The sequence below is a fragment of the Oncorhynchus mykiss genome, chromosome 12 (genome assembly GCF_013265735.2).
Source record: "Oncorhynchus mykiss isolate Arlee chromosome 12, USDA_OmykA_1.1, whole genome shotgun sequence".
Taxonomy (NCBI): domain Eukaryota; kingdom Metazoa; phylum Chordata; class Actinopteri; order Salmoniformes; family Salmonidae; genus Oncorhynchus; species Oncorhynchus mykiss.
In genome coordinates, this window is record NC_048576.1 from 54,485,320 (window position 1) to 54,499,143 (window position 13,824).

General features: G+C 41.6%; 1 protein-coding gene across 1 annotated transcript; it reads right to left on the reverse strand.

The window, feature by feature from the left end:
- Positions 1–57: 57 nt before the first annotated feature.
- On the reverse strand, positions 58–9,650 carry LOC110537786 (transcription factor SOX-30). Its single transcript, XM_021624173.2, has 5 exons — positions 8,593–9,650; positions 8,228–8,467; positions 7,871–8,053; positions 873–1,296; positions 58–721 (listed from the first exon to the last, which is right to left on the reverse strand). Exons 1-5 carry the CDS (start codon positions 9,311–9,313, stop codon positions 370–372), a joined length of 1,920 nt encoding a protein of 639 aa, XP_021479848.1. The 5' UTR covers positions 9,314–9,650; the 3' UTR covers positions 58–369.
- Between the last annotated feature and the right edge of the window lie 4,174 nt (positions 9,651–13,824).

The window sequence follows — 13,824 nt, forward strand, 5'->3', positions numbered from 1 at the left end:
TTTGCTATAGTTGTGTAAAAAGTATAACTCATGATTAAATTACTACTCTGCAATGTATTATTGGTGCACTGTAATTTATTGGATTTCTATACAAATATCAGCTGGTGTTTGTCTGCATAAAATCAGCAAAACACCCCTTTCTCCTTACAAACCAGGTATTTGTAGAACAAAAAGGCATAAATAGAACCCCTATCAAACACTTTAAAATACTTGACATTTAATTTTGTGCAGAGCAGTGGTCGATCGCATAAAACAGTATTAAATCGTTAAAAATACATTTCAGAATAACAGTAACAATTCATGTGTTTTTGTATGTACAACAAATAGTCTATCAGGGATTTTGCTAAAGGATGTCTCTTAGGTTTGATCCTAGAGAACTCTCATCACGCGCACTTCTTCTGCGTCCTCCTCATTGGGGACTTGGACCTCCTGGACACTGGCAGAGTTGGTGAAGACGTTCTCCAGGGCACGTACGTCCAGAAGTGGGACCGAACCTAGGAGCTCAGAGGCAGTGGGGGCCTGCCCTTGACATCTCTGCCCGCCCTCTCCACTCTGCCGAAACGGGTAGTCTCTGTTGAGAAGGGAAAATGTGGACTCATGCTGATCGTAGTTGTCATCATAGGGGTAGCCCGGAGTAGCCATGGGAGTAGCCATGGGGTTTGAGAAATCCTGGGGTTGGAGAACTGGGTAGGAGTATGGGCTGTGTAGGTAAGGGTATGATCTGAAAAAAAATACAACAATCACAGGATGATGGCATTTCAAATGACCATAATTACATTTTCACCACTAACCTTCACAATTATAAAACATCAAACAGCATACCTAAGTAGAACTTAAATGGTATTCAAGATGAAACAGCATTCATTGCTCACCCTGGAGGATAAAAATTGGGTCCAGGCATGAAGTAGGGCGGAGCAAAGGGAAAGCGAGGGGTGGGGAAGAGGCCCACTGGATGTGGCATGGGAGATGGAGGATACATGTGAGTGTGAGCCATGTTAGGGAGTGGCATTTGGAGACCTCTGGAGCTGGATGCCATGCTTGTTGAGGGCATCTCATTGGCAGAATTGTAGTAGGCCTGTTGCCTGCTGATTTTTCTGGGTTTGGGAGCTTCTTCAGGATTGCTGGCAGAGTGACTGGCTTCATGCTTGCGTTCTGCAGGCTTACCACCAGAGGTTGTGGCTGTTGGGTGGGGATGTGGGCAGGCAGTAGTCTGGAAGAATATGGAGACTGGGCTGGTAGTCTGAGAGGCATTTGGAGCTGCCGTTATAGCCACCTGGAGACCATGGTCATTAGAGCCTAGGGAAGACAAAACCATAATATTTACAGTATTGAGCTTCATACTACGATGTATTATTCTTACTGTTACAGCAACCGGATCATTCCACGAAAAGTGTGACTTTTGCATCCCTTTGATATTTTATGTAGAAACTGTACACCAATATTACATTTTAGAAGCATGTTATAATAAATGAACTGCCTTTAATATAGACAAGGAAAATTCAATAAATAAAATTTTTAATATCAACAAAGACTTGCTTAAGTGCGAAAATTCAGTATTTTGACATGTCCCTCCATGCATCTTCTGTGACTTCTAGGAAGATTAACCCATTTAAACTGTCTACGTTTTTAACATCATTGTAAAGCCGTAGTTATTTTGTTGCTTTGACAAAGTAATTTCTGAAAATTATTATTTAATGTGATTAGTGAATAATTTACATATGTCCCTTATTTTAAGGTCAAACCTGTTACGTGAACTGAACTCTCATTTTAATATGGTGAAACTATTCCTTTAAACAAAACAAAATTTTTTTTAAAAAGAAACATTGAACATCTAATAGTGAAATCATAGTGTAAAGGCAGGTGAGCGCGTTCTACACTTTTTGGCAATTTTCTGGTGTTGTGGTAAAAAAACTGAGCAGGTCAAGCACACAGTATATTGTCCCACCCCACACACACGAGGAGACCTTACCTGGCTTAACTTGTCTGTTCAGAGACGAAATCGCTCTCATCGTCACTCAACACTTAGGTTTACCTCCACTGCACTCACATCCTACCATACCCTTGTCTGTACATTATGCCTTGAATATATTCTACCACGGCCAGAAATCTGTTACTTTTATTCTCTGTCTCCAACGCACTTGACGGCCAGTTCTTATAGCCTTTAGCCATGCCCTTATCCTACTCCTCCTCTGTTCCTCTGGTGATGTAGAGGTTAACCCAGGCCCTGTAGCCCCTAGTTCCACTCCTATTCCCCAGATGCTATCATTGGTTTCATGCATGTTAACATCAGAAGCCTCCTCCCAAAGTTTGTTTTATTCACTGTTTTAGCACACTCCGCCAACCTTGATGTCCGAGCCGTGTCTGAATCCTGGCTTAGGAAGGCCACCAAAAATTCTGAAATTTCCATCCCCAACTACAACATTTCCCACCAAGATAGAACTGCCAAAGGGTGTGGAGTTGCAATCTACTGCTGAGACAGCCTGCAGAGTTCTGTCATGCTATCCAGGTCTGTACCCAAAAGGTTTGAGTTTCTACTTTCAAAAAATCCACCTTTCCAGAAATAATTATCTCACTGTTGCTGCTTGTTATAGACCCCCCTCAGCCCCCAGCTGTGCCCTGGACACCATATGTTAATTAATTGCCCCCCATTTATCTTCAGAGATTGTACTGTTATGTAACCTAAACTGGGATATGCTTAACACCCTGGCCATCCTACAATCTAAACTAGATGCCCTCAATCTCACACAAATTATCATGGAACCCACCAGGTACAACCCTAAATCCATAAACACGGGCACCCTCATAGATATCATCTTGACCAACCTGCCCTCTAAATACACCTCCGCTGTCTTCAACCAGGGTCTCAGCGATCACTGCCTCATTACCGCAGTCAACAACCACCCCTCATCACTGTCAAACGCTCCCTAAAAAATGTCAGTGAGCAGGCCTTTCTAAATCGACCTGGTCTGGATATCCTGGAAGGGTACTGACCTCATTCCGTCAGTAGAGAATGCCTGGTTATTCTTTAAAAATGCTTTCCTCACCATCTTAAATTAGCATGCCCCATTCAAAGAATGTATAACTAAGAACAGATATAGCCCTTGGTTCACTCTAAACCTGACTGCCCTTGACCAGCACAAAAACATCCTGTGGCGTACTGCATTAGCATCGAATAGCCCCAGCGATATGCAACTTCTTTTAAAAAATATTTTATTTTATTTTATTTTACACCCCTTTCTCTCCAATTTCATGGTATTCAATTGTTAGTAGTTACCATTTTGCTACGCTACAACTCCCGTACGGGCTCGGGAGAGATGAAGGTCGAAAGCCTCCGAAACACAACCCAACCAAGCCGCACTGCTTCTTAAATAAAGCGCGCATCCAACCCGGAAGCCAGCCGCAACAATGTGTCGGAGGAAACACCGTACACCTGGCGACCTGGTTAGTGCGCCACAGGAGTCGCTAGTGCGCGATGAGACAAGGATATCCCTACCGGCCAAACCCTCCCTAACCCAGACAGCGCTAGGCCAATTGTGCGTTGCCCCACAGACCTCCCAGATGCGGCCAGCTGCGACAGAGCCTGGGTGCAAACTCAGAGTCTCTGGTGGCACAGCTAGCACTGCGATGCAGTGCCCTAGACCACTGCGCCACCAGGGAGGCCGATATGCAACTTTTCAGGGAAGATAGAAACCAATATACACAGGCAGTTTGAAAAAGCTAACCTTTGCTTTCCTATCAGAAATTTGCATCCTGTAGCACAAACTCCAACAAGTTCTGGTACACTGTAAAGGCCATTGGAGAATAAGAGCACCTCCTCCCAGCTGCCCACTGCACTGAGGCTAGGAAACACTCACCACCGATAAATCTACGATAATCGATCATTTCAATAAGCATTTTTCTACGGCTGGCCATGCCTTCCACCTGGCTACCCCGGTCAACAGCTCTGCAAACCCCACAGCAACTTGCCCAAGCCTCCCCAAATCTCCTTCACCCAAATCCAGATAGCTGATGTTCTGAAAAATCTGAAAAATCTGGACCCATACAAATCAACTGGGCTAGACAATCTGGACCCTCTTTCTAAAATTATCTGTCGAAATTGTTGCAACCCCTATTACTAGCTTGTTCAACCTCTTTCGTATCATCTGAGATCCCTAAAGATTGGAAAGGTGACGCATTCATTCCACTCTTCAAAGGGGGTGACACTCTAGACCCTAACTGGTACAGACCTATATCTATCCTACCCTGCCTTTCTAAAGTCTTCGAAAGCCATGTTAATAACAAACAGATCACTGACCATTTCGAATCCCACCGTATCCTAGTGGTATGCAGGGTAGCCAAGTGGTTAGAGCGTTGGACTAGTAACTGGAAGGTTGCAAGGTACAAATCTGTCGTTCTGCCCCTGAACAGGCAGCTAACCCACTGTTCCTAGGCTGTCATTGAAAATAAGATTTTGTTCTTATTAACTGACTTGCCTGGTTAAATAAAAGGTAAAATATATGTATATATATATATATATATTTTAAAATGCAATCTGGTATCCGAGCTGGTCATGGGTGCACCTCAGCCACGCTCAAGGTCCTAAACGATATCATAACTAGAGGTCGACCGACTATGATTTTTCAACGCCGATACCGATAATTGGAGGACCAAAAAAGCAGATACAGATTAATCGGCCGATTTGTATTTATTTGTAATAATGACAATTACAACAATACTGAATGAACACTTATTTTATCTTAATATAATACATCAATAAAATCAATTTAGCCTCAAATAAATAAATGTTCAATTTGGTTTAAATAATGTAAAAACAAACAAAGTGTTGGAGAAGAAAGTAAAAGTGCAATATGTGCCATGCTAAAAAGCTAACGTTTAAATTCCTTGCTTAGAACATATGAAAGCTGGAGGTTCCTTTTAACATCAGTCTTCAATATTCCCAGGTAAGAAGTTTTAGGTTGTAGTTACTATAGGAATTATCTGACTATTTCTCTCTATACCATTTGTATTTCATTAACCTTTGACTATTGGATGTTCTTATAGGCACTTTAGTATTGCCAGTGTAACAGTATAGCTTCCGTCACTCTCCTCGCTCCTACCTGGGCTCGAACCAGGAACACATCGCCAACAGTCACCCTCAAAGCAGCGTTACCCATCGCTCCACAAAAGCCATGGCCCTTGCAGAGCAAGGGGAACAACCACTCCAAGTCTCAGAGCGAGTGACGTTTGAAACGCTATTAGCGCACAAGAAATAAAAAATAATTACATGCCATTTTGCAAACACTTTTATCCAAAGCGACTTACAGTCATTCGTGCATACAATTTACAAATGGGTGGCCCCAGCAGGACTCAAACCCACAACTCTTGGCTTTGCAAGAGCAATCCTCTACCGACTAAGAGGACCACTTTTTATGTAGCTGAACATGTGTTCTTTATGACAATGTTAATTAGGTGATATCAAAATAGAAGTATGTTTTCGTAGTCTATGTTAGTTGTATGGAGAAACTTGTGCACTTAATGAGTGTGTGTGTGGTGAGGGATAGCCAGCAGGGTGGGAAAATTAACACCATTTGGGAGAATTGTTTTTATTTAGCCAAAGACCCCATGTAAAAGAATACACATACAGTACCAGTCAAAAGTTTGGACACGCCTACTCATTCAAGAGTTTTTCTTAATTTTTACTATTTTCTACATTGTAGAATAATAGTGAAGACAAACTATGAAAAAACACATTATGGAATCAGGTCGTAACCAAAAGTGTTAAAACAAATCAAAACATTTTATATTTGAGATTCTTCAAAGTAGCCAACCTTTGCACACTCTTGGCATTCTCAACCAGCTTCAACTGGAATGCTTTTTCCAAATGTCTTGAAGGAGTTCCCACATATGCAGAGCATTTGTTGGCTGCTTTCCCTTTCCCACTCTGCGGTCCAACTCATCCCAAACCATCTCAATTGAAGTCGGGCGATTGTGGAAGACAGGTCATCTGATGCAGCACGCCATCACGCTCCTTCTTTGTCAAATAGCACTTACACAGCCTGGAGGTGTGTTGGGTCATTGTCCTAAAGAAATGATTGTCCCATTAAGCGCAAACCAGATGGGATGGCGTATCACTGAATAATGCTGTGGTAGTCATGCTGGTTAAGTGGACCTTGAATTCTAAATAAATCACAGATGGTGTCACCAGCAAAACACCCCCACACCTCCTCATTCATGCTTCACGGTGGGAACCACACATGTGGAGATCATCCGTTCACCTACTCTGCATCTCACATAGACACTGCGGTTGGAACCAAAAATCTCAAATTTTGAATCATCAGACCAAAGGACAGATTTTCACCGGTCTAATGTCCATTGCTCGTGTTTCTTGGCCCAAGCAAGTCTCTTCTTATATGTGTCTTTTAGCAGTGGTTTCTTTGCGGCAATTCATACAGTCTCCTCTGAACAGCTGATGTTGAGATGTGTCTATTACTTGAACTCGGTGGACAATTTATTTGGGCTGCAATTGGTAAATCTAATGAACTTATCCTCTGCAGCAGAGGTAACTCTGGGTCTTCCTTTCCTGTGGCGGTCCTCACGAGAGCCAGTTTTATCGTAGTGCTTGATTTTTGCGACTGCACTTGAAGAACCTTTCAAAGTTCTTGAAATTTTCCGGATTGACTGACCTTCATGTCTTAAAGTAATGATTGACTGTCATTTCTCTTTGCTTATTTGAGCTGTTCTTGCCATAATATGGACTTGGTCTTTTACCAAATACGGCTATCTTTTGTATACCACCCCTACCTTGGCACAACACAACTGAACGGCTAAAACGCATTAAGGAAAGAAATTCCACAAATTAACTTTTTTTTTTTTAGCAAGGCGCATCTGTTAATTGGAAGGCATTCTAGGTGACTGCCTCATGAAGCTGGTTGAGAGAATGCCAAGAGTGTGCAAAGCTGTCATTAAGGTAAAGGGTGGCTACTTTGAAGAATCTACAATCCAAAATATATTTTGATTTGTTTAACACTTTTTTGGTTACTACATTATTCCATAGTTTTGATGTCTTCACTATTATTCTACAATGTAGAAAATAATAGAAAAAAAAACTTGAATGAGTAGGTGTCCAAACTTTTGACGCGTACTAATTCACCCAACTTATTGTGGGAAGCTTGTGGAAGGCTACCCGACCCAAGTTACACAATTTAAAGGCAATGCTGCCAAATACTAATTGAGTGTAGATGTAAACTTCTGACCCACTGGGAATGTGATGAAAGAAATAAAAGCTGAAATAAGTCATTCTCTCTACTGCCATTCTGACATTTCGCATTCTTAAAATAATGTGGTGATCCTAACTGACCTAAGACAGGGAATTCAGTTTTACTAGGATTAAATGTCAGGAATTGTGAAAAACTGAGTTTAAATGTATTTGGCTAAGGTGTATGTAAACTTCCGACTTCAACTGTATATACTTTTGTACCCGTTTCCTCCAGCATCTTCACAAGGTCCTTTGCTGTTGTTCTGGATTTGTGGAGTGGTTGAAAAACGAGTTAATGACACCAACCAACAAAGTGTATGTAAACTTCCGACTTCAACTGTGTGTGTGTGTGTGTGTGTATGCATATATATATATATATATATATATATATATATATATATATATATATATATATATATATATATATATAAGCTCTGGAAGAGAGAATCTTAATGCTACAGTAGTGAAAACCATTCAACAATTGTTATTTTACCATTACAAAACATGTGCATGTCTTTACTGTGATTTATCTTCATTATTTATATCCAGAAAAAAAATGTGGCTGGTAAAAAAATGTGAGTGGCTGGTAAAACTTGGGCATCCACCAGCCACCCTGATAGTGAGCTATTGCTTTACCTGTGGCCTGTGTGTATGGAACACAGGAGCTGGTGTTAGTATTGGCCATAGTCATCATGGTCATGGGATAAGACTCAGCCGCAGGTCCACTTGTCCCTGCAGAGCAGCAGGATGGTTCAGGAGCAAAGGACATCACAGAAGGGTAGCACTTTCTTTTTCCAGGTCTGGGCTGATAGATCCAACCTGTGATGATTATGGGTGAAGATTGTGAACAAACACTTGAAAAGCAAGTAAAGGTCATAAGTGTCAGAGCTATGAGTTTTGAAATACGATAAATATATGAGCCGATAATTATACTGTACATGTTTAAATGGACTTAAATGGTGTGAGTGAGTAGACAGCCTGCTCTTTGCTTACCTGGGAACTCCTGTCTGTGCTTGTCTTTGAGTTTACGTGCTTCAACATAGTAGGGCCTCTTCTCTTCCTCAGTAAGCTTGCTCCACTCTATTCCTAGCTGCACACTGATGTCTGCATTATTGGCTGTTGGGTTGGCCTTGGACAGGGCAGGCCTGTGGATTCTCGCCCAGACCATGAACGCATTCATAGGCCTCTTGATGTAGCCATTCCTGTCTATGCTCTGTGGTACTTCAAGATTTTCTAGAAGGAAATGTTTCACATAAAGTTTTGGACTGTGCATGAAATCAATACGTGACAATGATGTGTTGAAAAGTATTAAAAACATTCAATCCGTATGTAAAAAGTAGATAAGCTCTTAGTCATACCTGCTTCTGATGGTGGCATGGTGAGATTCATCCCTCTAGTCTTCACCTTTACTGGGGGTGGCGGAACATTCACATGAACAAGTGGTGGGTATGGAACTTTGCTGAGCGTTATGGCTTTACCATCCAATACTGTGAAGGTCATCCCATTTTCGTGGACAACATGGATCGGTTTGGAGAAGTCTATAGTGGGAGCCACAGGTGGACATCCTTGATGATGCGTTGTGGCAGGTTCTTGGTCAACTTTGACCTTGGCCTGACCTGGAGCAGTTGTGATGATCTCCTCCTTGATGACCAGCACTTGAGATGTCGTGGGATAATCAAATGTGGCTTTACTCTGTTTACTGGCTAATGATGATGCGCTCTCCTTTTCAAATGTAACTGTTTGACCTTGTATGGCTCCCTTGAGGTGTGATGAACTTGTGAGCATTAGCTCTCCATCACCACCCCATTTATTATCAGCTTTAAAAATAACTTGAGGCCTAACCTGAACATCTCCACTAACACTATTTCCAGAACGTCCACTGCCTTTAGGCCTACCCACTGGTCTTTTCTGTTCTCCATCACCTCGATGCCTCTCTGTTGAAGATGCAGGTTCCTCGCTTTCACTTGCATTTTTCTTACTAGCTGGTGGCCCACTGTCATCTTCGTTTTGACTTGGTTCACTTTTCTTGAATGTCATTTGCGCTCTTCGCTTGGGATGCCTGTCCATTGTGGCAAACATTAGCACGTTAGCAGGCTAAACTTAAGAGAAACACTTATCGTGCCCGACCACAACCAACGAAACACCCCAGAGTCCTGTCCGTTGTTACGAGAAAGAAACGGTCATGGAATGTTTGAGAACGATTTAAATTGTTGCGCGAGCAGCTTTGTTGCGAACCACAATTATCACGTGGGACCTGTCGTAATTGAAGTTCGTATGGCAAGGAAAGGAACGCCACTATGTAACTTGTCACAACGATACACCCTCAAAGGACAATGGACAACGTGTCAACAATGCAAGCAAAACAAGTGTAGTTTCCCATTATCACAAGCATTTTCATGAATCCAGTCATAAATATCAGTTAGGCCTACCAGCCACTGTACTCAAATTAACCACTAGATGGCGACATTATACTAATAATACATTTAGCGAGATGGAAGTCTTTTATCGCTTTAATCTGCTTGACAAATACATTTCATGCGGTCAACATGAATTATCATGCTCCTGAACTGTAAATAGCGTCCGGGTGCCATTTTTTTTTTTACATTTCTGATTGTGATTACATTTGAATGTGCACATTATCCCTAAACACACGAGCTACATAACTCTATGTCACAGAATTCAAAAGACTACCCCCTCCCTTAAACGTACCTTAATTGATAGGACAGACAACAAACACCCTTATGCACTCAAAAGCATTCTCAATTCATAGGGTATAGGCACTTAAACCTTCATTATGTTGGAATAGTGAAAAGACAAATTGGCTGAGGTGAACATCGGTATATAGTAAGTGGCTATTAAAACTTATTGAATGATAATGCAAAATGTAGATTTCTACCTAAATAGACATACCAAAAAGTAAATATTTTTCATGAGATGCCCATAAAAAATAACTAGAACTGTTGCATAGTTCTAGAAAGATCTGGAACTCACCTTTCTGGTAAAAAAAACAACAAAAAAAACAGTTATACATTGCTGAGGTGTACTCACTTGTGAGGACACAAGCTCAAGTACAGTACACATATTATGAAAATATGAAAGTATAAAAAGTCATTGATATTTTTTTTTCCTATTCAACAAACGTGGGGGAATAGGGCTTGAAATTATTGAAATGCTTTCTAAATATAGCAACAATCAAATTGGAAACATCTTACCATAAGATTTCACCTTTCTTATAACTGTAAAATAAATATGATCATATTTAGTGACAGTACATATTTGTCCCCCTTTCATATAAATGACGACAGAGCATTTTCTGCCAAACCTCCTCTGAGTGATGCAGACACCATTAAAATTGCTGCAGACTCGTTACAACTTCAGCTTTACGCAGGAAATGGAAGTGCTCGTGTTGTTTTTTGTTAAAACATTGTACCATGCCTATCTATGGGTAACAGAGTTGACCTGTTCAGTTTTCCACCACAAAACACCAGAAAATTGCCAAAAAGGGTCGAACCAGCTAACCTTTTAACAATATAATTTCACTATTAGATGTTCAATATCTCTTTAGAAAAAAATATTTCAAAAGGAATGTTTTCACCGTACTAAAATGAGGGTTCAGTTCACATGACAGGGTTGACCTTAAACTGAGGGACAGACGTAAATGAATCACTAATCACATGAAATAAAGAATACGTTTAAGAAATGACTTTGTCGAAGCAACAACATAAATAGGGCTTTACATTTATGGTGAGAACTTGGATACATTTTATATTTAAGTCACAGAGGGCGCAAGGAGGGACTTGTCAAAATGCTGAGTTTTGGCACATTAGCAAGTCTTTATTCATATAAGAAATCTGATTTATTGAATTCTCCCTGTGGTTTGTATTAAAGGGCACTTAACTGAATGTCACATGCTTTTAAAATGCAATATTGGTGCACAAGTTCTACTTAAAATATCAAAGGGACACAAAAGGCACTCATTTTGTGGAACGATCCCGGTATCAAACTGGGCTGCATGGTTTCAAATCTGACAATGAGTTGTGTTTCGATGGCAACCTTGCAAGACCAGGCCTTATCTGTCTGTAATTATGCAAAATACTGTCTGCAATTCAAAAAGGTGAAAGGATGCACACGTGCAATAATATTTGATGGCTGTATATAATAGAATTGCCCACCATGGAGAAGAAAGTGGAGCCCCTTCCTTGTGTTGCTGGCGGCTCAGGGGGGAGGCTGTAGATGAGTCCCAGGGGACATCTGTTCCCCAGCTTCACAGACACACTTCAAGAGCTCCACAGAGCAGAGCAGGGCTCATTAGAATACGGTCATGTCCTTAAACACACAACAGGCTTGGAGATTTATTTTCAAGACCAACATCTGCAAAGGTGCTCCAACTGTGCAAAGTCCCCCTTCCTCTTGTGAAAGCCTCTCTTCTAACAACTTCTATGGGCACTCTCATGTTCAGGTAAGGCCCCAGCCTCCTCTTCCCAGTGCCCACAGCAAAGTCACTCTTTTCTACTTTGTTGTTTGAGAGATAAGATATGTTATTTCAAGTAGTACGATAATGAAAACTAATAAGATCTGTCCAAATTAGGTGGCAATTGTACTTCAGTGACCTTGTTTAACCCTTTAACTGGCACACCAAGAAATACATATTTTTCATAAAAATGTATTTAGCCTTAATGTAAATTAATATTTTTTTACTTTAACAAAATTGAAGCTCATTTACTGCATTTCTACACAATTAAAAACAAATTAAAAACAATTTGGGGAACAGCAGAAACACACAAAATACTACTTCAGCCATTATTATTAAAATAGTACTTCAGCCATTATTACCTTGGCTGCTACGGCACCAGAATTAAAAACTCTAGTTTAGTTTCATGTAAAGTCAAAAAGCAGTTTCCTAGCCATGCCATCTACTACAGCCATCTTCCACCATTACAACCCCCTCCTAATCTCCTCTCTCATTGAACAGATGCCAGTATTGCCCACCCAGTCAAGGTACTTTGGATATCCTGTAAACCAGCCTGGTCTCATAGACTAAACATAACATAGTAAAAGTAAATCAGTGTCACTGAAATTAGTATGCTACTGTACTGTACACTACATGACCAAAGGTATTTGGACACCTGCTTGTCGAACATCTCATTCCAAAATCATGGGCATTAATATGGAGTTGGTCCCCTCTTTGCTGCTATAAGAGCCTCCACTCTTCTGAAAAGGCTTTCCACTAGATGTTGGAACATTGCTGCGTGGAATTGCTTCCACTCAGCCACAAAAGCATTAGTGAAGTCTGGCACTGATGTTGGGTGATTAGGCCTGGCCCGCAGTCGGCGTTCCAATTCATTCCAAAGGTGTTTGATGTGATTGAGGTCAGGGCTCTGTGCAGGCCATTCAAGTTGTTCCACACCGATCTCTACAAACCATTTCTGTATGTACCTCGCTTTGTGCACAGGGGCATTGTCATGCTGAAACCGGAAATAGCCTTCCCCAAACTGTTGCCACAAAGCTGGGCTATACTCGGGGCTATACTCTGCCTTGTCTCAGGATGGTAAATTGGTTGTTGAAGATATCCCTCTAGTGGTGTGGGGGCTGTGCTTTGGCAAAGTGGGTGGGGTTATATCCTGCCTGTTTGGCCCTGTCTGGGTGTATCATCGGATGGGGCCACAGCTTCTCCTGACCTCTCCTGTCTCAGCCCCCAGTATTTATGCTGCAGTAGTTTATGTGTCGAGGGCTAGGGTTAGTCTGTTATATCTGGAGTATTTCTCCTGTCTCATCCGGTGTCCTGTGTGAATTTAAGTATGCTCGCTCTAATTATCTCTTTCTTTCTCTCTTTCTCTTTTTCTTTCTCTCTCTCGGAGGACCTGAGCCTTAGGACCATGCCTCAGGACTACCTGGCCTGATGACTCCTTGCTGTCCCCAGTCAGTCCACCTGGCCATGTTGCTGCTCCGGTTTCAACTGTTCTGCCTGCGGCTATGGAAACCTGACCTGTTCACCGGATGTGCTACCTCTCCCAGACCTGCTGTTTTCAACTCTCTAGAGACAGCAGGAGCGGTAGAGATACTCTGAACGATCGGCTATGAAAAGCCAACTGACATTTACGACTGAGGCGCTGACCTGTTGCACCCTCGACAACCACTGTGATTATTATTAATTGACCCTGCTGGTCATCTATGAACATTTGAACATCTTGGCCATGTTCTGTTATAATCTCCTCCCAGCACAGCCATAAGAGGACTGGCCACCCCTCATAGCCTGGTTCCTCTCTAGGTTTCTTCCTAGGTTCTGGCCTTTCTAGGGAGTTTGTCCTAGCCACCGTGCTTCTACACCTGCATTGCTTGCTGTTTGGGGTTTCAGGCTGGGTTTCTGTACAGCACTTTGAGATATCAGCTGATGTAAGAAGGGCTTTATAAATACATTTAATTTGGTTTGAAAGATGGAAGCACAGAATCACCTAGAATGTCATTGTATGCAGTAGCGTTTTTGATTTCCCTTCACTGTAACTAAAGGGCCTAGCCCAAACTATGAAAAACAGCACCAGACCATTATTCCTCCTCCACCAAACTTCACGGTTGGCACTATGCATTTGGGG